At 43.6% G+C, this 24,175-nt stretch overlaps 1 protein-coding gene across 2 annotated transcripts in view; it reads left to right on the forward strand.

The window, feature by feature from the left end:
• Window positions 1–24,175, forward strand: part of ZNF704 (zinc finger protein 704) — a 239,698-nt gene that overhangs the window by 187,694 nt on the left and 27,829 nt on the right. For both annotated transcript variants that reach the window (XR_003966228.1, XM_030303957.2), the window contains exons 3-5: window positions 4,803–4,906; window positions 9,328–9,575; window positions 23,660–23,760. Coding sequence is in view for 1 of the 2 variants with exons in the window: in XM_030303957.2 (XP_030159817.1) it covers window positions 4,803–4,906; window positions 9,328–9,575; window positions 23,660–23,760 (453 nt within the window). In the remaining variant the exon portion in view is untranslated. The remainder of the gene's footprint in view (window positions 1–4,802; window positions 4,907–9,327; window positions 9,576–23,659; window positions 23,761–24,175) is intronic.

The raw sequence follows: 24,175 nt of genomic DNA on the forward strand, positions 1-24,175 counted from the left end.
CTTCGAAAGCCCCACCCAGCTGTCTCCTCTCCAAGTGCACAGGACACTTACTGTGCTCAGCCTTTTTCTGTTCCTTTTGTGAAGGAGCCTTGCCCTTGCTTTTGCACTACCCAGCCCAGAGCTCTCTTAGGCGGCATCAGTGCTCGCTTCCCGTCCCCCTTAGCCGGAAGCTCTCTCCTCAGCCCAGGGGTCTCCCCTTCCCCAGCGGTGCCTAGATAGAGCCTCCTCAAATCCATACCGCTCCTTCCTGCACTTGTCACATCTGTAGGTTAATGTTTATTTGCTGTGTGTTTGATTAAGGACTGGTTTTTCAAGACTAGAGCTCAGGAAGGCACAGACTCTGCCTGATTTTCCTTCAGACCGTGTTTCCAGTTGCTAGAAGAGCCCCTAGCACATGGCTAGTACCCAAGACTGAGGACTGAAGGCAGAAACTCTTACACATAAAATCCAAACCGCCTTCCAGACTTTGGCTATTTGAGAACAGCCCTCAAGAGCCATGATGTCATGGGCTGTGTGGTTGCCAAGGTCCTGTGAAGCTCCAGTGCGGGACCAGCAGCTGGCCCTCCATGAGCCAGTTGCCACGTCTTACAGAGTAATTCCTAAGAACTTACAACAGTTCTGTTCACCATGAAAGATAATAACACCCCCCCCCCCCAAAAGCAACAACTGCTAGTGCTGGTGCCTCATAAGAAGAGCAAGTGAAGTAATCTAACACTGTCCTCTTTCAGGGGGGAGGTATGCGACGGGCATATTCGTGAATTTGACGCTCGATAATAGCCAACATCTGTGGAACTCCCACAGTGGCTGAGATTGTGTCCTGGTGCTCGTGTGTGTTTTCTCACTGAATCTTCTCAACAGATCTCTTTTTATCCTCCATTTACAGATGAAGAAACAGAGATTCAGAGATGTCAAGTGATTTACCCAAGGTCACATAGCTAGTAATGGCACAGAGTAGACTTGAAGCCACGTGATCTAATTCCAGAGCCTGCACTCTTGACCATTACCATTATCACCTCTCCCAGAGAGGTCCAGGATACATCCTTACCAGATATCAAGGGATTCCTGTCCTCATAGACTAAATACCTCTTTTCATAGAGTAGTTGTCCCTTAGTCTGACACTTTGAGTTTGAGTCAAGATTTAACTATAAATAGCTAAATAGCCTTCCTTTAGCTCCTTCCCTTTCCAAACATTTTCAATTGTGATTCATTTCTAAAATACAGATTGATCATCTCTCTCCCAGGTTGATGAATGTTCGGTGGCTTCTCTCTGCTTAAAAGAATACGACAAACCACTTAGCCTGGCACAAGGCCCCATGAGCTGGCCCAGGGGTGTCCTCTCTCATCACCCACTACATCCTTCAAATAGGACTGTAAGCAGACGGCAGGCCAAAGACTTGCCTGCTTTCCTGCCTGAAATGGGATCCTGTCATCTTGAAATCCTATTCATCCACCCAAGCCAAGTCAACGTGAGGAACAAATCCTGTATATGATGACAACAAGTATTACTATCATCTTAAAATAATTCTAAATTTTACTACGTTCCATAATGTTCAACAAAGTCTGAGAGGAAGGATTAATTGAAAAAGACCTCAGCCTTTTGCAAACATGGGGTGGATAAGGTTTTCAACAGTAGGTTCAAATTCAGTTTCAAATCAGGAAAGAATATTTCACATCACCTCTGGTGGGTTTCTTTTTCCCTCGACAACTGTAAACCTACCAGAAGGGCTTTCTGGCAATTTTCTCAAAGTGTAACAAACTCTACTTTGTATATCATCTCTTCCTGTTTAATTATAAGGATTTGAATTTGCAGCCCAAATTAATCAGTAATTAGATAGTACTGAACCAAAAGAAATTAAACAAAGATAAAAACAAAAACACAACTCAGCACAAGACCACATCATCTGGTAACATTTCATGCAGCGTGAGAAAATACTCCCAGAGAGATACAGGTTAATTGAATCAGTAACAACGTATTCTTTAGATTTTTTTTTTTATTATTGTTGTCAGTGGCCTCCAATGCCAGTGGGAAAGTCAGAGGAAACACAAACAGAAAAACGCTCTGATCGTTCTAATGTTTATTACTCTTTTCACTCTTGGTCAGAAATCCAGTTTATGACACTCAATAATTGTTTTGAAATGTAGTCGTAGACTTCGGCAGTGCAAAACAAGTGCGTATTTTATAACGATACATTCCCTGTTGATCTTCATATTTAAAAAATAGATCGGCTTTTGAGTTAATTATCAGACCTCTAAAACAAAATGTTTGCCTTAGATGTGAAAAAAAAAAATCCAAAAAGATACAAAGCAGATTGAGGAAGGAAAAATAAAGGTCCCTGAAACGAAGATGTAAGTGGGGGGAGAGGCCTGACTGTATAGCAAGCCCCAGAGGGCAAGGGGACTTCTCCCTCTGGTCATGCCATTTCTCTGTGCCAAGCTCATACTGCTTATCCTGGTTCTCAAGCCTTTTGTTACTAAGAGAAAGAGAAGGTGGACGGTTGGAAAGAGAAGTCAGCCTCTCCAGTAATCCGGTCTTGAAAGACACGACAGCAGCCTGCTCCTGTGTGCCCCCCACTGGCATGGAGTGATCCTGACAGTTGGGCTCTGGGGAGGGCAGACCGGCAGGGGCACCCCAAGGTCTGGACAGCAGGTTGTAGAGCAAACCTTTCTCCTTCAAGGCCTCCAATTACTCCCTCCCCCTGTGACTACATAGGGAGATAGAGTCAACAACACACTCACATTTATCTTAAGGCACTTTGAGTTCTTTCTCTGGTGCTGTTTCAGGAAGCTTTGTTTCTGTAAGACATGGGCATCACCTTTCCTCCCAAGTATGAGGCTCGTGTAAATTATGGATGTTGTAAAATCTTTTAATTGTGTGCCAAGTGAATGAGCATTTTTTTTCCCCGTAAGTGTATGAAATTGTCTTGAAAACTCCTGCAAAGTGAATTTCACTGTATACTTTCAAGCTTGCTTTCTAGAAGCATTGAACTGCCATTCTCTGTAAAAAAAAATAATAAAAAAAAAATAACACCTAATTTGTCTTTTGATAGAACAATTTGCCAAGAAAGAGGGGAAGGTGCTTTGAGAAGAACTATAGAAGGAAATTTGAAAGATTCTCCTCTTTTGGCACCTAGGATGGAAAGAGTAAGCTTTGTTTAGTAATTCAGGGTCATCGTGGACATTGGAGAGCCGAATTGTAATGATTTTTATGACCTCGTGGTGAAATAAATTAAGCAGCCCCTAACTTTGGGGATACTTTGATTTTTCTCCAATTTATGAGTCTCTTTTCCCAGTGTATTGTGAAGTGATGCTATAAAGTCTCAATCTCTAAGAGTTCATCGCTGTTACAAATTATACGGCACCCCTTGAATGAAAGCCGTATTTGCCAACGTGACATTCATTTGTCAGTATGGTTTATTAATCCTCTGTTGTACTTCTTCAACTGTTCCCTAATTTGAAAATGGAAAATGTTCATCTCTCAGGAGGTGGCACAATTTATCTGATGCCAATGTATTACATAAGTCTTTGCCTCTTGATATTAACTTCTTTATTGAAATAAGTTTCAACAAGCTGACTCCAGTTCACAATGACCATTATCTCAGGAACCTTCACTCGGGGTTCACCGGCCAGAATTAATGAACCAGAGTAACCTCTCCATCTCAATGAATGATTACCAGTGGCTCTTCACTGTAACAGCATGGTAACTACTCCTATGACCTATCCTTCCTCTAGGAGAGTATAGCAAAGCAGAGCACAGGAGTTTAAATACCTCTAATTGCCTTTCTCCTCCACTCTCTCCTACTCCAATAAATGGCTCTAGTGAATGCTCACGCCAAAAGCCTGGGAGCCAGCCTGGATTGCTCCCTTTTGCTCGTTTCCCACCCTCGGTGCATGAGCCAGTCCTGCCAGATTACCTGCCACTGTCCCCACCCTAGTCCTAGCCGCTATTTTTCCTCTTGTTTTGACTCCTAGCAGTTCTCTCCTACTGGCCTCCCTGCTTCTGGTCTGCCTTCCCTAAAGTCCATTCTCCATATAGTAGCTCAGGCAGTTACTTTTAATCATATTGTGTCACTAGGCCTGCTTAACGCCTTCCACTTAGAATAAAATTGAAGTCGCTCCCATGGCCACAGGACTCCACATGACCAGCTTTGCACCCCTCTCCCCTTCTCACCCTAAGTAGGTGGTTCTTCAAATATCTGGCGCTCATTCCTGCCACTTCGCCTTTACACAGCTGTCCCTTCTGCTAGGAGGGCATGTCCCTACCTCCTTAGGACTGACCCCTCCCCCTTCACACTTCACCTCAGATGTCATCTCCTCAGAGAAACCTTTCCTGACCACCCTGAGTGCAACCGCCCTCAGTCACTGTCACGACAACCTGTTTATACCCTTCATAACACTTGTTACTATCAGAAATTATTCTTCCCTTTTCTCTGTTTACTGATAATTGTGTTTCTCCCCACCAGCCTTGTCTGTTGTTCACTGTGTGTCACCTGTGCCTAGAACAAGGTCTAACCTGTAGTTGTAGGTCTAACCTACACTCTCAATAAAACACTTGTCAGATAAATATCCAATGAATGAATCCTTCTCTTCCTCATCCTATAGGATTTTGACTGGATCGCTTAACCTCCGGACCTCAGCTTCCTGATCTGTACAATAAAGCTAACAATCCTTTGGGTTTTCACGGGGATAAGTTAAAGGAGCAAATGTGTGTAGTAGCATGTGACACATGGTACTTGTGGGGTACGTGGCCCATTGTAGGCAGAGTAAGCACAGATAACAGTGTCCCCCCCCACCCTGTTTGACAGGAAATCTTCAGAGGAACTGGACATGGACAAGGTGACAGCAGCAATGGTACTAACCAGCTTGTCCACCAGCCCTTTGGTTCGAAGCCCTCCTGTGCGGCCAAATGGTAAGCCTGGGGTCTGGGCCACAGGGAAGGGCCCCCTGACACCAAGAACAGAGCCTTTCTTTGAGGGCTCCCGTTCCTATCAAACACAATAAACAAGTAACCGCCACCCATTAGCAGAAAGCAAGGGGAAGTATGTGTAGAAGAAAGGGAGACCTCACAGCATCTCATCCATCCATTCAGCTCACATTTACTGAGCTCCATCACCTGTCCAAAACATATCTTTCAGTGCCTGTGTTCCTTTTTTCCTAGATAAATGGAGATTGGTCCAATGAAGTTATTTTCACCAGCATTATTTCTGTTCAATTGGACAGGCAGTTGGACCAAAGAACTCTGAATATTAAATATTTTGAAAAAGTATTGTCCCAATAGAATAATAACTATTAATTAAATAAAAGTTTGTAGTCCATTCACTTATTCAATATATATTTATTAGGTACCATGCTAGATGGTTTGAATACATCATTGAAAACAGTGTTCATAATCATTCATATTGTACAGTTCCTTTGGGGAAAAAAAAACAACTATCATATTAATGGCTAGCATTTATTAAGCACTTACTGTATGCCAAGTACTAAGCTTGCTTTTTATCATGTAATTCTCACAACTCTATGAGATATTATTATCACTGTTTTACAGATGAGTAAACTGAGGCACACGTGGATTAACTGACGTTTAAACAGCAGAGCTGGCTGAAATTCTATTCCATATCTTTCTAATTCCAGATCTGCTTAGTCGTGATATAATATTGACACATATAATTCAGTGTGATAAATTAGGAGGGAAATAAAGTGGGAAAGCTTGACCCAAGATCTATCAAGAGGAGCTATGTGTTCCTGCCTAGGTGTTTGGACATTAATCTGAGGCTGTAGGATAGCTATGATGTGGGCACTGGAAAGTTATGATTGGGTTTACAGGCAAAACCAAAAAACAGAACTATGTGAGCGTCCTGGGCCTTGGTGGTCACAGTAGGGATGAAGAGGACATAAATGAGAAATGTGAAGAAGGTAAAGTCGACGACTGAGTGATGGACAGAGAGGATGAAGGAGAGGGAACAGCGAGGGTGACTTCCCGGCAGTCGGTGTGCTTCCGGAAGAGGCCCACTCCCCAGGATAGAACAGAGTAGAGAAATAGATCTATGGGCAAATGTTTGAGCACGACGTGGGGTTTCTGAAGATGATGCTAAGTCTGGTTTGAGACATGTTTAGTAGTCAGAACCTGAGGATTTTTCAAGGGTCCATGTCTGGTGGAGATTTGGGTGCAACCTAGGACAGAGGCCTGGGCTTTCCGTGTGGAACTGGGAAGCCATACGAAGAGATGAGATCACCTCGAGGGAGTTGTGTAAAAAGAGTGTAAAGAGAGGATGGCTAAGGGGGATGGTGAGGCCCTTCATCAAGTAAGGGACCAGCAGAGGGAAAAGAGCCTGAGGGGAGCCTGACGGGTTACCACAGAGGTAAGGGAGAACCAGGAGAGTGTGGTTTCATGCAAGCCAAGGGAAAAGCGTGTTTCAGGGAGAGACTCTGATGCTGCAAAAGGTCAACCATGAGAAGGACTAAATTTTGCATCAAGTAGAAGGTCACAGGTGGTTTTGGCAAGATTATTCACAGAGGACAACCCCTGGGCGGAAGCCAGACTGAACTTCAGTTCACTGAAATGTCAGCCACTGAGACCACTGGATGAAACTTTGCAGCAAGAGAAAACCTTCTCTTAAAAGCCAGTCTAGTCAATTACGGGATTGAGCTATGGTTCACACATAACTTGGTTTTAAGCAGGAGGTGTTAAAATATGTATGTTGAACGTCCGGTGAGTCCTGACCACAACTTACTCCAGTCCACCTGGGGTATAAGGTGCTCTTGAAATGAGCCTAACCGTCCCTATTAAATGACCTGATCGGGGCATGTTGGAAAATAGGTATCCTGACTTCCCTTTCTCAGCTTGGCAATGCCACTAAAGAAAGAGTACAGTGAGAGCAAAACTGAAGGCACCCCCAAAAGCAATCATAGGAGAAAGGAATTGCAGAATTTCATGGAGTCCTCAGTGGAGAAAAAGTATATTTTTAATGTATTCATCATTTTTACCAAATACCATTTATTGCATTCTTTTTTAATTGAGAACATCTTTAATGTTCCTTTGTATTAAAAGGTTAGAATCAAAATAAAGTGTTCACTTCTTCAATGAAAACTTTTGTTAGCATAGTTATAAAGAAAGTAATTCAGTGTTCATTATGATTTAAAAAATAACTACCCAACTAATAATCCCAAATTGTCTATTATCTCTCATTTAGTCTACAACAGGAAGCAAATTCTTAAAAAAGGAGAGCAGTTTATGATAATGAAGGAATTACCAAATTTTTTAGAAATAAAAAAACTGTCGTGATCCTTTTCTGTTTCTGGGAAGAATCATTTTGTCAGGATGTGGGTCTGCAAAGAGAGTAAGAGTCCAGCAGTATATGTCTGCATTTTGGGCAAATACTTATTTAAGAAGACAGGATCCTCTTAAAAAACAAACAAAAAAGGAAAACTCTGAATTGGTTCTGATTTTTTTCTGAAAAATCTATTTCTATATTCTATATCACATTGTCCTTCTGTTTAAATAGTGTTTCTAAAGGTCATTCACAAGTAAACAGATTAACTTTTGGCACTGACACGAAGCAAGGTAACCACACTATAATCATAGTTGATTCTCAAAATAAATTCAGTTCCTCACAGCGAGCATGATTACACATCTAGCACCATGAACGTATTTTGTTTTGTAAGTGCCTACTGCAGTGTATTTATAAGCTTCATAAGCCTGCCAAGCAAGTGTCTCACACCAGGTTCTATTACTAAGGCCTTACATTAGGCTCCTCTTGAAGTCGTGTTGTCCTGAACGGAGGTTTCTTATTTTCTACAGGCAACTTGGGTCCCGTCAGTACATCAGTCTCTGTGTAGACTGCAGAGGTGAGATGCTAATTTGGTTTTGTTGAGGCCGGCGAGGTGTGAGCCCGCATAAATGACCACTGGATTCTGTTAGAGCCTTGCTTTAATGATATGGGTAACTTACATCTGGCATTTCAACTTCAAACTTCAGTCTCGGAAGTGAACTTTTTGTTTGACCTGGCTGAGGAAGACGCTAGAAATCTATAATTATGTGCAAGTGGTTAATAAATTTTTCCATGAATGTTAGTCTACTGTTTACCTTCATTACTAATTACACAGACGTTAGCAGCATATTTTAATGAGGCATTTTGAGATTCTTCCCCCCATGTACTTAGACTATAGTTTTAATATATTCAGAATGCATATAAATATGAAGCAGAAATTATCCTTTAAAAAGAAGGTAGAATTTATGCAAGTGCTAATTAAGATTGGGTATCTTCAAAGGTAAAGCAAATCTTCAGTGATTAAAAGAGCCCCTCCCCCCCCGCCCAAAGACATCCTAACTGGGCAAAGATCTCTCTACATTAGCAGACATTTCATAATGTTTCCCCACGAGTGGAAAGGTAAAATTCAACACCAGTCTTACCAGTAATCATTACCAATAAATTCTCCTCTGATCTCCATTTTGCTGGAGACAAAGGAGGCTGCTCACAGCACAGGGCCCACACGCATGAAGGAGAAAGACCCATGGGTAGACCAGGGTTTGGGCCTCATGCCCACAGGGTTACACAGTAGTCATGTGGCAAGTCACTTAACATCCTGGTGCCTCAGGATCCCCATCTGTACAGTAGGCATAACAGTCCTTACTCTGAGAGACAGATGTTGTGAGAATGCATGAGATTGTGTGAATGACTTCTGTGAAATGTAAAACATTCACCAAATGTAAGGCACTATCATTTGTTATAATAAGCAGCTGTTAAAATAAGGTAGATGGCTTTAGGTAACTATCCAGAAATTATTCTCTTAGGTTCTTAAACCTTAGACTAACTTTTTCTATACATGTAATCCAAGGACCACAGACCTATGAGAAATTCCTTTTTTAAAAAGTTAAAATAGGGGATGGGGGTGGGGGGAGACCAGTGCCAATGATTTCTTTCTTAGAAATGTAGTCAATAAATACATACAGGGTTCCCCAAACTTAGTGAACAAGAACATCTTTTTTTTTTTCTCATTTTCATATAATTTCCACTGTCATCCTGAGAAGCTAGTGTTGAACAAAACAACACACGTCAGAAAACTGTTAGAAAAACCTGTTATGCGATTAAAATAGCGAAATGTTTATCAACTATAATACGATGCGATTTTTTTTTTTTTTTTTGAGATTCTGAGTAAATGTTACGTACGCAGCCGTTGCAAAGTATGGAGTGGGCTGCAAGCGCTTTCAAGAGCATAGAATCGAGGTCCCCACCCCGCCCTGTGCTCCCCAACCCCCACCCCCCACGTTCCACCCAGAACACAGCCAGCTCGCGCTGACAGCACTGACACTGTGTTTGTGTGCACGGACAGAGGGCCTCAGCGGATCCTGGAAGGAGGGAGGAGGCGTGCCTTCCAGCAGCAGCAGCAGCGGCTACTGGAGCTGGAGCGCCCCCAGCGACCAGTCCAACCCGTCCACGCCGTCGCCGCCGCTGTCGGCCGACAGCTTCAAGCCCTTCCGCAGCCCCGCGCCGCAGCCGCAACCGCAGCCCGACGATGGCATCGACGAGGCGGAGGCCAGCAACCTGCTCTTCGACGAGCCCATTCCCAGGAAAAGAAAGGTGGGTGTCGGCCACGCCGTTTTCGGGTTTTGGTTGCAGGAACGGCCGCCTTCGAAGGGCCGGTGTGAGCCTGGCGTGGCTGTTCTGCATTCCTGCTGCCCACGTCCCTTGGGAGCCACAGAAACAGCTCGTGCTCCCCCTCTGAAGTTCTCTGACGTTTCAAAATAAATTAAGGATCACGATTAAAAACAAAAATGATCACATCATTGATACGTTTCTTCCAAGTACACGTGTCCCCGGCCCCATCCTGTGGACGTTTCAACGTAAATTAAGGGTCAGGATTAAAAACAAAAATAATCAAATCACTGACATGTTCTTTCTAAGTACACATGCCCCCCCCCACACCCCCCCCCATCCTGTGGTGTAAGAATTAACAACAGGCTTCAGATTGCACTTCAGGCTTGGTTTGGTGATTCACTCTTCGTGGGACTTATTTTTGTGTGTGTGTATATAAAATAAAGGTAATACTCTATTTTCTCTTTTCTGCTTCCGTAAACCCTGAAGGGTTGTTGGGAAGACTATTTTGCGTCTAATTTTTATAAAACCGGGTTGAAACTTACGTGCAAACTGACATATAAACCTATGTACGTACCTACATGCTAAAAATGATATAGTTGCCAAATTAAAAGTGAAAAAGGAGACCTAATTAATTGATTATACTCTCATTTAATCCTCACAGCAGTCCTGCTGGTAAGTATTCTATTCCCATTTTGATACGAGAAGGTTAAGGAGCGAGAGGTTATGCATCAACTCACTGCTGTCATGCAGGTTAGAAAGGGCTAGACCTGCCATTCAAACACAGGTCTGCCTGGACCTAAAGCTCAGATTCTTTTCATTTTCTTCACATACATTGAAATTATTATGTTTACTCACAATTTTTGAAAAGCATTGCTATTTCATAGAATAGAGCAATGCTACTGCTACATCTAGAAAACACTTTAACGTTATTTTTTAAATCGCCGTATAAATGTGAAACTGTTACTTGATATGTTGGTATTTTAATTTGTCATTGGTAGCTTCCTTCTTAATGACTATTCACAAACAAAAATCCAAAGCAAAGCCCCGAGTACTGCAATGCAACCTGTTTTTTTTCCCCCAATTCATTCCAAAGAGCAAAACAAAGAGATGGCATCGGTCCAACTGTCCCTCCCTGCTTCTCTCTCAGCATCATTCAGCATGTGTAACAGTAGAGGTTGTACAGGCTCTCTCTCTACCCAGAGAACAGGGCATTCATGTGGTCTCCTGTCCTTCCCAGGGGCAGTGGCATGGAGAGTTGCTGTTTTACATACAAGTCCCCTAGGTGGAGGGGGAAGGCTGGAGTGGCTCCAGCATCCTGTGGGGCCCCAGGGACTGAGTCTTCACTCGACTAGTCAGGGAGACAGGCTGGCACTTGTATCGGGGGAACCTGCAGGCAAGTTGGACCCAAAGCCTGCAGGTCTGTGCTTCAGGCTGCACAGACTTTCTCTCTGGGGTCACCTGAGTATGTAGTTGTGGCTCCCACCAAGCAGGTCTTGGCATTGTGGCAAGGACTCCCGGCCCCGGGGAACCCCCGCCTCATAAGGTGCGCTGCTGAAAGCCTGCCCCAACCTTTCGTCTCTAATGGAGCCACATCAGCCAAATTCACACTCTTGCATTACGTTAAGTTGCACTGGCCACATTTGTACTTAAGGTCAGTCAGCTTCGACTAAATTAGGGGATAGTCAAGTCACCAAAGGAAAAGAGCAAAAAAGCTTCATTACAAAGTGGCTTCATTTGAAGACCCACTCTGCAGTATACGGGGTAGTTGGAAAAAAACACATGAATAAAAGCCATATTCTTCCTTCTTTCTTTCTGACTTTTCCAGCTAATCAGAGCCTGGATTTGCCCAGAGGAGTACCCCCTGCTGGCTGAAGCTCACCGTCACTAATTTTTAAATCAGGGATCTTACATAGACGTTGCCTTTTTATAACTTAAAGTTACTTTGAATAGTGTAATGAGAATGTGGGATGGTTGCTGCTTATTTTTGTATTTATTAAGTGAACCAGCACAATGTCTTGAGATTGAGACGCAGCCACTTCCTTTAAGATTGGATGCTGGGTGGGTGGACACTGATGTGTAAAGAGGCAATAATGACTTGGGGTGAAAAATGCTGTGCTCATAATGTGGTAGAAACACGGTAACTGTGATGCGGTTGTTTTAGAGCTTTTAAAATCCTTTAAAGATTTCTAAGAGTTAATTTGCGTAATCCATTAGACACTATGTTCTAGTTGGTGAGATGCATCATATCCATTTAAGACCGTGGGCAGTTGTGATGGTCATATGTCCTGTGGGGATTGAGAACCTTCTAGATCAGTATTTTCCACACTGCAGGTTTCAATCCACTAGTGGGTTATGAGTCAATTTAATGAGCTGTGAATAGCACTTCTTTAATGAATAGGACAGAATAGGATGCATTGTACTCAATCAGGGTAAGTGTGGTTTCTTGATGTTTTTGTTTCAATTATGCACTTACCTGGGTAATGTACAAAAATTTACCTCTTACTGTGGCTCATGGTTTAAAAAGTTTGGAGGCTCCTGTTCTATGTTGTAAAGAGATAACATGGTAAGTGGTAAACGAAGGAGCACTGAACAGAAATCAAGATCCACATCCTAAACTCAACTTGGCCACTCTGAGAACTTAAGAAGATCCTGTATCCCTTTTGATTATCAGCTTCTTCACTTACAAACCAGGCAAACAGGTACTATCAAACCTCTCTCAGGATAATCATGAAGATTAAATGTGACCATAAGTAGAAAGGATGTACAAGCCCTAAAACCCCATGTACTGGAATGTAGCATCATTATAACAGACATTTTTAGACCCTATACAAAGGGGGAAGCAACATTCCCTAGATGGGATTATGAAGCAGAGGTCCTGATCTTTCTCCTCCTTATGAAAGCTCTCTCATCTCTTCTCCTATGTCTCCCACACATGGACATCTCACTCTGACCTCTTAAGGTGATCCATGTTCCTCTTACGGAAGGAGGAAGAGAGTATGAGATGTGCTGCCTAGACAAGGCATTATCTTTTACTATCAGCAGTGATGGAGAAACATTTGCTGGTAACAACTGCATTTGCATATTTAGTTATAATTTACAACATGCTTTTAACATGTTTTTAGCAGTTTAACAACTATGCTATACCTTGGCATAGTTGTATCCCCATTCTGCAGAAGAGGCTCACTAAGGTTACATGAATTGCCCAAGGTCCTGTAGCTTATAACGTGGCAGAGATAAGATCAGCCTAGCTGAAATAGCCAAGATGAAATTTCGGAAGCAAATTCAAGGAATCCACATTTCCCTCTGCCCACAGAGGAGAATAACACGGAAAGAAAATAATCAGATGCAGCTACAGCCAACGTTATTTGGCAGGGTGGGATTGGGGTGCAAAGGATCCAGAGAGAAATCCAAGGGCAGAGAACAGAACTCCAGGCTGTCTGCCACAGCCCACTACTTCCTGAATGAAGTACCCATCGCTCTTAAGAGGACCTTTAGCCAAGGTATTGGAAATGGGAGAAACAGAAATGAAAGCCTTCTTTCTCCTGGCTCTGGAGATCAGCCAACCAACTACCTCAAGCCCAGTGCTAGCAGAATTTTTTCTCTGGGATTTCAGACGAACAGACAGGCAGTTCTTCCACGCTCAGAGAAAAGCCAGGACCCAGACTACAGGGGACATGCAGTTCCGGTCATGACCACAAGGTGACGCAGTGACCCTAACTACCGACACTCTGGGAGCCTGGGAGAAAACAGTCTCTATAGTTTACCATCAATCCCAGAAGACCTCTAGAAAATCAAGAAGTGCTGATAACTACTTAGGAATATGCTTTTTTCCATGTCAGGTCCCTAATTCTGTCAGATTCTAAGTTTGTCCATCCCTGAACAGGATAAGAAAGTCCGGGCTCTGGAATTAGCACCCCAGCTCAATACTTATGTATTGAGCAAGTCGCTTGATTTCTCTAAGGCACGGTTTCCTCGTTTCTAAAATATGGATAATGATAGCACCCCACTGATGAGGTTGTTCTGAGGATTATATGAACATTATTGTTCATATTGAACATATCGTTCATGCTGGCTGCTAATACTTTGCTTTCCTTTCTACCCATGTGACAACTGACTGAATAGAAATTTGAGAAGCGTGGGTGTGGAGAGAAGGGGGTGCTCACCTCCATTCTCCATCCTGTCCCCACATTGACTGTATCAGTATTGCTGCAGCTCAAGACACTGGATCCCTCAGCCACTTCGGCCACCTTGGACTTATTTAGGGTTAATGGGAGAGGCCAGCCTACGTTCAGGTGAGGGGTGAGGACAACGACGACAGGGGCAGAAATCAGGGGCCATACAAGGAAACCTGACTCAGGACTCCACATTTCAGAACATCAGCAGCAACTCAAAGACAATAACTACATTCCAGCCTTCATTATTCTCATTGATTTTACAAGTGTCTTGACCACGAACCTTCTTACCCGGGGACTAGGGAGAATCCCAAGTCAGAGAAAAAAATGCTGAGTGATCATAAGGTGCTCCAGCAATAGTTTTGCGAGTAGTAAACAATGAATTAATCACTTGCTCCACTCTGCATTTTCAGTCTTTCAGAACCAAAAAAGCAGTGAGTCACTTTAAATTGTGAATGACTGCTCTGAAAAGAAAACAAATGCGTAAAGCCCTCACGCATAAGCTGTTCCCAGTCTCTGCGCTGACTTAATTCCTAGCCCACTAATTCTGAGCAGAGAGTGCCTTCTGCAAGAAGAACCGCTGTTCCAGAAATAGACCCATCTGTTAGAACTGCTGGGGAGGGCGGTGCTAAGAAAAGCAGCTCGGGGTCACACCGTACAGATTTCATGGTGATGACACAGCATCGCCAGCCAGATCAGGGGAGCCGATTGGCCACGGAGAGAATCAGGACACAGAAGAGTGAGATCTAGGCACTTTAGTGAAAGGACCTCAGAATAATCTACCACGCAGTACAGAAGATCCGGAGTATTGGACCTCGAAGGACTTCAGAAATCACCCACCACAACCTTTCCAAGTTACAGGACTGCTTGAACACATCCAGATATGTACAAATTCTCCTAAGGATGAGATGCGCTTTTACAAGCCACTGATTGAGAAAACAGATCATGGGTACAGATTTTTGTTAATTCGTGAATGCTTTTGTCGTTGTTCTACAAATCATTTGAAATCAACTTTATTTCGGCATAATCGCCACTCAATAAAATGAACCCATTTTAAGTATACAGTGCAGTGAGTTTTGACTAATTTCTCCATCTGGGTGACCCCCGCTGTAATCAGGCCAGTAGTTCAGCACACCTCATGCCCCTCTGAACTCAGATGCCCCTCACAACACCTGCAAAAACAGACAGCCAGTTAGTGACCTGACTTCTGTCACTGTAGGTCCATTTCGCACATTGCAGACTTTCCAGTAGATGGAATCCTACAGTGTGTGCTGTGTAGTGTACAAAAATCCCACGTGTTGGCAACAGGAACTCTCATTCATCTCTGGTGGGAATGTAAAATGGTGCAATCACTTTGTAAAACAGTTTGGCAGTTTCTTATAAATTTAAATAGACGCTTACCATATGACCCGGCAATTCTACTCCTCGATATTTACCTAAGAGATAAGAAAACATATGTCCACAAAAAGACTTGCAGACTTATGGTTCATAGCAATTTCATTCATTATCACCCCATGCTGCAAACAACCCTCATGTCCATAAAGAGGTAAATGGATAAGCAAATTGTGGTATATTCATTCAACAGAATACTACACCACAACAAAAGGAAATAAACTGATACGTGAAACAGTGGACAGATCTCAAAAACATTATGCTGAGGTAAAATAGCCTGACACAAAAGAATGCATTCTCTATTATTCCATTAGAAGAAATCTTTTTCTTATTTTTAAAATTTTATTTGTCATCACAGCATCTATAAGCAGTGCCTGTAGATGGGAGATGTTTGATCCACATTTGGTATACATTTGAATTCACCCATCACTTCGCATTAACCTCACACACACAGATTACTTGTTCAGTCCTCCTGTCGTACAAATAAATAAAGCCCTGAAGCTGAGGTGACGTGTATAAGGCTGCTTTTCCAATAAAGGAAAGAACTGGGACCCCTACCAGTTTCTAGGTAGGTAGTGAATTTTTAAATATGTCTGTTCCCTTGCCAGTCTTTTGGAAGCTGTTGAGTGGACCTCTTAGTCCCCAAAGAGCCATTGGAGCCTCTGCCAAGCAGTGTGCGTTCCTCCCACGTGAGGCAGGCTAGGGAGACATGTATAACACAGCAAACTCAGGGATACAGAATAATTCGATGCTCCCCTTCCATCAAGGACCCTGGTCCTCTCTGGGGAGGCTTAGATGTATCAATGTCCACCCCCAGCACACACACACAGACGTGCACACGCACGTGCACACACATACACACACGTACGCCTACACATAACACCTCAATCGCCATATGAAACATACCCAAGGATCTTCACACTTTTCTCTCAGAAAAAGCAACTTGGTATTAACCCCAGGCTGCTGTGTGGTAAAGCGGACAGTAAAGTGATGTTCATGTATCTTCTGGAACATAACTTTCATTGAACTTATTATCCCTAGACGTGTAATGTAATACTTCAAAACTCAGCCATGTTTCCACTCTTGGACCTGAAGGTGACCTTCAGCAGTCATCTTGTCAGTCCTGTGGACCAGTCTGGGTTTCTTCAGGAAAACAGAAGCCATTCCATGTATTCCAGATACGAAAAAATTCAGAAGCAGGGTTGAGCCTTGCCGTGGGAAGGGCAAGCAGAGAAAAGATGAGGGAAGCCTTGGCCAGAGATCTCAGCCTGTCGCCCCAAAGCAGCTGGCGTCCGAGACAGTCTGGAAACCGCTGCGAAGGTCACACATCTCCGGGAAGCTGTCTCCAGCCTTCATAGCCTACTGCACCAAAGTTGGGTGATTCTGAAGAGCTTGCCTGGAAGCTGCTGAGGAGCTCACATCGGGCGTGTTTGAGATCCCAGGAGTCTGCCTGTAACCGCTGAGAGCTTCACTCCTGTGGGGTTGTTGTGAGTGTGAAACTAGGCACATGTATGGAAGACCCTAGCACAGTGTGGTTCCCAGCCAAGGGTGGCCTCGTCTCCCTCGGACATCCTCCTCTGTGAAAGTCTTTCTGTTAGAGCTGCGAGGGGCAGCCGGGGCAGAAGCACTGAAGGGCACGTTCAGACTCGGCCCCGCGATTGCCCCAGCAACTTTGCTTGCTTTGGCCTCCTTGGGAGAGCTAGGACCCATGTGGCAACTTGGGTGACGTTTACTTAGCTATTTTTTCCTGTCCTCCTCCTCCCATGGCTTGTTTTTTCTTTTCATGTAACAGTGAGTAGTCTGTTTGTAGACAAAGGATTTGTTTCCATTGGATGTCGTTAGGGGACTTTGAAAAGTACTTACCCACTATTTAAGGGGCCCCATGGTTTGACACAAGCACATCCTTCACCTACGTAGAGAGAAGCCACTTGATTTCATTCAAGTTGAGATATCCTTTTAATATACTGTTATTCTCCCAAATTAGTCAAGCAAGTGTGATAGGGTGACTCCATTTTTAAATAAATAACTTTTAAAAATTAAAAGTAGGATAATTTTTACATTTGCAGATTAATGTAAAAATAAGATCCCCCTCCCCAATATTTCCACCATGGCATAGTACATTTTTATTTGCAGGACATATCCTCTCCTCAAAAAAGATAATGTTCAGATACTTTTATGAGCTGCTTTTCCCCTGTATCAGTCAAGGTTCAGGCAGAAAACAGGTGCTGTACTCAAGTGGAACAATTGAGAAGAGTTTAATGAAGAAGCTATTGACAAAGGTGTAGACAGGGTTCGGAGACATCAGGAGAAGTTACCCCAAAAGCTAACAACATTACCACCCCTAAGCCTGAAGAGGCAAATAAACAGAGAGGTTTCCAGAACCCAGGGGGTTACCAAAACTCTGAAAATACCAACAGAAGTGTTAGTTTTTGGAGAAGAAATGGAGCCACTGCCCACCTGTGGCCAGGCAGACAGGAAGTTGAGGGAATCCATACCCTCTTGCCTTTCAGTCTCTTCCCTTGCTTGCCCGCCTTCTGTCAGTCCTTCCATTGGCCAGACTCAACCAGAAACCAGTTGGCCAGGGTACCCGCTGATGAAGGTCAGCCTCCAGGCACTGAGCGGGGTGGAGGATGGTGTGGGCCTGCACTAGGAGCTTGTTTTTTCACATCAAGGAAGTTTTTCTTACAACTTCATTTTTAAGGCTCCTTAATATTCAGTTATATGGAATTAATTTAACCAGTCATCTGATAATCCCCTCAGCAATCTTGACATTATTTCTGATTTCTCGCTGGTCTAAAAATCAGTGCCGTGAGCATCTTTATACACGTCTTTGGAGACATTTCAAATGACTTTCTTAGGATAGAGCCCCTAAACGTTGATATTGGGTCAAAACGATAGATGTTTTCAAAGCTTCATCTGTATTGCTCTTAAATTTAGATAGCAAATATCTGTGCATGGGTAAATTATGAGGGCAGGGTTCTGGCAGGTTGGGATAAAATGGGATAATGAATGAAAGATGTCATTCAAAGGAAATGCCAAAAAGAAGAGGTAGAAGAGAAATCAGGGCTTTCCCTCTGTGAAGGAGTTTGGGGTTGCCCCCTCCCAAAACCCAGTTAAAGGTCTCCCCACTATGTGTAATTATGTTTCTGAGTTTGCGTTTGTAACCACCTTGCAAATCAGCAGGAACTTTCTCTATGCTTCTGGAGTATAATACTGCATAAAGTCCTCCCAATTGCTTATGCTAATGACCCAAATCATTGTAAATTAGACAATCATTTTTCCTGCTGCACATTTTCTGTTTTCTTCTGGTGAACTTAGACCTTCCTTGAGTACCTAGCATTGCAGGGGGTGTAAGTCTGGAAGAAAAAATTACTATATGGAGTGAAGAGAAAACCATCTATAATTCAGTGTGCACCATGCCTGCCATGGGCCTGTGCTAAGAAGTTAATTTACAGCCAGATGAGATCATCAGGTGGTAATCACACTGGGAAATCTTCTGGAATTTCACAGAATAATGATCTTTTGGACAAACATTCTTTGAACACAGAGTATTTACTAGTAGCTTCCAAAATGCTTAAGTAAATTAAGATGTCTCAAATACGGCTCATTGCCATGGGCCCCAAAATGCAACTTTCCCAAGATTCAGCACAGCCAATACTAATTAATAAGTTATGCTAGGCACAGGAGTAGAGTGTTGGGCAAGAAGTCATGGCTCCTACTCTCAGAGAGCTTACGTGATAAAAACTGGCCTATCCCCAGCGTTTCTCTTAGAAACCCAGCAAAAGAACAAAGCAAGGAGGAAGCAAAGTTGATCATTTTTCATATGCATTACCTAATTTTCTTTGGGCAACTGATTCCTGGGGAGCCCATACCAGAGACCCAAAAAGTGAGAATCTAATTGAGGAGATGATACTCAAAACAATTGTGATTGGTGGTTATCCTAATTCTGAGGAATTTAGAAAGGATATTGGTCATCTTCATTGTAATTTTTGGATTTGATCTCTGTATCAGCTGTTTCCTCCTGACTAAAGAAAGGAATTATACCAATGATATTTATTTTCCTACAATTTGTATTAAGCTTTACTGCTTATCAATTTAAAAAAAAAAAACAAGTGTTTGGGGCACCTGGGTGGCTCAGTGGGTTGAACATGCAACTCTTGATTTTGGCTCAGTTCATGATCCCAGGGTCACGGAATTGAGCCCTGTGTTGGGCTCCGCCTTGGGCATGGAGCCTGCTTCCTCTCCTCTCCTTTCCTCTCCTCCCGTCCCCTCCCCTCCCCTCTCTCCCCTCTCCTCCCCTCCCCTCCCCTCTCCTCCCTTCCCCTCTCCTCCCCTCCCCCCTCCCCTTCCTTCCCTCCCCCTCCCCTCCCCTTCCCCCCACCTCTGCCCCTCTCCCCTGTTCATTCTCCCTCTCTCTCTCTCTCTAAAAGGAAAAAAAAGTGTTTGACATATTACTGCAAGGACTGGGAACAGCAATCTTATAAATAATACTTGTTGTGGCACAAAAATACCAGAGTAATAGTCATTTCCTAAAACAATCAGCAATTTGAACCTTTAAAATAATTCCTAATATGCAGAAGGAATTTGGCTCTGTATGTTGCACAATACTATTACATTAATTACGAAAGCCTTTATCTAACTGACCAATTGGTGGAACCATCAAAGGACACTGGGTAAGTTTCCTAACTTTTTGGATTCTTGCTTCCCCCCATGAAAATGAAAATAGTATCACATGCCTTGCCTGGTCCTTTCCCAGTCTCTAAAGCAGCCATTTCAGCCTCGTCTGCTCTCACACAGCCTCCCCACTTTGCCCTTAGATTTGACCTCACTTCCTACCTCACTGAAAAATTAGAAGCATTCAGACAGGAATGCTTTTTTTTTTTTTTTTTTTTTTTTTTAATCAGCAAACTAACTGAATCTACATCCATCACTTGGTCTTTCTTTTCAGGGCAACCCTACCACTGTGCGAGGGGTTGCTAATGCTGAATCCTCTTTCTTTTTCAGGATCTCACCCTGTAGTTATCCCCCGCATCTCGACTACATTGTCTGTCCCTCCTTCCTTTGCAACTGTGCCCATCAACATAAAAACTCAGTTTAGTATGACTCATTTTTACAAGCTGTTTACTGCTCTCATATCAGCCACCTTTCTTGAAAAGGTGGCACTTACTCTCTTTACTTCTTTATTATTTTTAAATTTATTTTTATTTTAGAGAAAGCACGAGCAGGAGAGGGGGGCAGAGAGAGAGAATATTAAGCAGGCTCCACGCTCCTTGTGGAGCCCAGTGCAGGGCTTGATCCCACAACCCTGGCATCATGACCTGAGCTGAAATCAAGAGTCAGATGCTCAATCAACTGAGCCACTCAGGCACCCCTCTCTCCACTTCTTTAAATCCCACCTATTCTCCAGCCATGGCGGTTGGACTTCCTCCCACTACTCTGAGAAACCTGCTCTTGTCTGGGCCACTGACAGCCTCCATGTATCGAATCCACAGGACTCTTCCCAGTCCTTGTTCAACACAGTTGGCCACATCTTCCTTCTTGAACAGTCTTCTGACTGTGCAGTAATACCACACTGTCTTGATTCTCCCTCTCTCTTTCTGCTCCTGCTCTATCTCCAATAAGAAATACCGGATGCTGTAAAGTCCTGGGCCTTCTAATTATCTCTACCTTCATTTTTGCCTAGATGATCTCATCCAGACCTGAGTTTTAAGTGATCCTTTGGCTGCTGACTCCAAATTCAAATTTGTATCTCTCGCCCTGACTTTCCCTAAGTTCCAGGCTCATATGTCCAGTGTCCTACTTGCCACCTTCTCTTGATCTATAGTAGGTATCTCTAAGTTAACATACTCAAAACAGAACAACAATTTGCCTAGCTACAGAAGTCATCTTTCATACCCTCCCTTTTAGCGGCACCTGGGTCGCTTAGTCGGTTAGGTGTCCGCTCTTGATTTGGGATCAGGTCACGATCTCACAGTTCGTGAGTTCCAGCCCCACATCCATGTCCGTGCACATTGGCGTCAGCGCAGAGCCTGCTTGGGATTCTCTCTCTCCCTCTCTCTCTGTCCCTCCCCTGCTCACGCTCTTTCTCTCTCTCAAAATAAATAAACAAACTTGTAAAAAATAACAATAAAGTCTCCTAAGTATGCATTTGCTTCTCAGCTTCCTTCAGGCCCCTCTTCAGCCCCAGCCCCACCTCTCTGTAGCTTCAGCTCCTCCGTAGCTCAGCCCTGCCCATTCCCACTGCGAGCATCCCCGCACTGCGTGTGGAGCCTCAGTGCCAAGACAGGAGTGGCTGGGTTGCTGCGCCATGAATGCCAGCCCCCTGGGAGCAGCCTCTGGGACACAGCGGGCGCCTGGGTCACAACGCCCACAGGGAGAGCGGGCTTCTCGTGCTGCTGCTCTTCTGCTCTAGCGGACTGCAGCCGTGGGCTGCTGTGATTTGTCCTCTACTTGCCATGCTGAAAGTGGCCAGTCCCCAACACACAGAATCGTCCTCAGTTCTGGAAATTTCCAAGTGTCTTCTCAACTGAGAAACAGGAAAAGTCTTCCGTGAGGGTGGCTGTCTGGATCAGGATACTAATCCCATCAGTAATACCTGAATAAGTCATCTTCTAAACCGTGTAAGTGATTGCTCACAGAACAGGGCGAACACTGGTGGGCCCCACAAGGACTTGACGGCAGAAATCCTGCTGGACTCCTAAACAAGTCTACATCAATTTCATCAGTTCAGGAAAGGTACCACCACTACTGTGTTTATTGGTAAGGGTAGGCTTCCTGTTGGAACAGCCTATTTCCAAACCTCAGTGGCTTAACACCATAAAGGTTTATTTGTTTTGTGTGTCACAGTCCAATCAGCTCAGTGGGAGTGGTGAAGGGAGTGTCTCTGTTCCCCACAGTCCTCTAGGGACCCACGCTCCTTCCTCCTAATGCAGGGGTTCTTAACTTGGAGTCTATAAGTGCCCAGAAGGGTGGGCAGAATTCAGGGGGTCTGGGAACTTGGAGTGGGGGGAAAAGTGTATCTTTATCATCATTGACCTCTTAACTATAATTCAGCATTTCCTGCAGTTATGACTGATGGCATCCAACCACAGTATTAATGCCGCCTGTGACTTTACTACCAATAGAAATCATAGATGTTTTCATATCACATGATAATTTTAGGCGACATCATGAAATATCATTTAAGCTTAACACCAATTTGAAATTATGGTAGCTATTAGACTCTCTTCAAGATCTTGTTATTTAATATGGTACATAAAGAGCACATACAGTTCCATATCACAAAATACTTTTCATATTTTGGTAACTGTATTTCACTCTGCTGGCTCTTCTTTGTAATTCTACGTTTTAAGTGTTAAAAAATGCTGCTTTGAGAAGGGGCCCATAGGTTTAAAGAGGTTGCCAAAAGGGTTCATAGCAAAGAGAAATTTAAGGACCCCTGATCGAGTGGTTCTGCTGTCCCCCAGGCCTCAAGTGTCCTCTGCATCTGGTCAGCAGCCTGTGCTCGGATGGCACTGGAGGAATATGCAGCACTTCTGCCCGTATCCCATTGGTCCTGATTCAGTCACATGACTCCACCTGACTGCAAGGGAGGCTGGGAAATGAGGTCTAGCTGTGTGCCCAGGAGGAAGAGGAAACGGGGCTTGATGAGCACACAGAAGTGACTGTCACCATGGCCATGGGAATAATCAGCAAAGCGGCAGCATCCCAATGACCAGGGCCCTCTCAGGAGAAAACTAATTTCCTGTCAAATTCATTTCAGGAAGCATAATCATAACACCATAACAACTGTCATTGGTTGAATGATTATTCCTGTTGATGTTGTGCTAAACGATTCACTTTCATGACCTCATTTAATCCCATAATAACCCTATGAGACAGGTACTATTATTGTTCCTACTTGATAAAATAAGGAAACTAAGGGCTTGAGAAAGTAAATCCGAAATCAGTGCTCTCAATCACTGTGCTGGACTATTTTGGGAAAATGCTGAGACCCTTGTACAAGAAGGTGGCATTGTGCCCTAGTGGAAAGGACAGTTCCTGGAGCTGAACTCGCTGGATTCCCAGCTTTGCTAGGAGCTGATTTATTGACTGGACACAATTTACTGAAGCTCTCTGTGAATCTATAAAATGCTGGTTATAAGGTTATCCATCTCTTAGTATTAAATGAGATACTCTTTTTAACAGCACTTGGCACATGGTAAGTGCTCAATTAATGTTAGATACAGTCATTAACACCACTGTGACCACCTTAATGAAACCGAACTAAATATTCAGGGGAGCTTGGTATCTGTCAAGGATGCAGGAAAATGTCTGAAGTCACCAAGATCCTCACCAGCTTTGGGGGCATGGTGGTTCCTAGAATGGTGCGCCGAGTTAGAATAAAGGTGATGGGAAGTTGTTACTTTTCTAATGAAGGGGGGTGGGGAATGTGTTGAGATGAAAGAAAGAAAATATTGATGGGTTAGTTATCATTTTAATGTAACTCTGTCCTGTTTATAGAATTCTATGAAGGTGATGTTCAAATGCCTCTGGAAAAACTGTGGGAAAGTGCTGAGCACCGCAGCAGGTATCCAGAAACACATAAGGACCATTCATCTTGGGTAAGACAACCCTCCCTTCAGAGCCTGATGTAGTCTCCAGGAGTTCAGTCTAAGGCCCCCTGCACTCAGAAATTATATACCACACTCTTCCTTAAAAGTTCTGAACACAGGAATAGAGACTGGGCTTGGTTGGTCTTCCTAATCACTGTGGAGAGGGCCACTTAGATAATATAGGCCTGTGTGGCACAGTGGAAAGAAAATGCTTTAAACTTGCAAAGCCTCCCTAATTTACTTACTAAGTGATTTTAGGCAAGTCACTTCTCAGAGCCTCAGTTCCCTCTGAAAATGAGGCTAATAGTAATATCAGCCCAGCAAGGTCATGGGTAAGGGTCAAAAAATAAAATGTACCTGAGAGTGACTTATAAAATATAAAACACTAGGGTAGGGTAGGTTCATTGGACCCGCTGAAACTGTC

Source organism: Lynx canadensis, chromosome F2, assembly GCF_007474595.2.
Source record: "Lynx canadensis isolate LIC74 chromosome F2, mLynCan4.pri.v2, whole genome shotgun sequence".
In the NCBI taxonomy this organism is placed as follows: Eukaryota; Metazoa; Chordata; class Mammalia; order Carnivora; family Felidae; genus Lynx; species Lynx canadensis.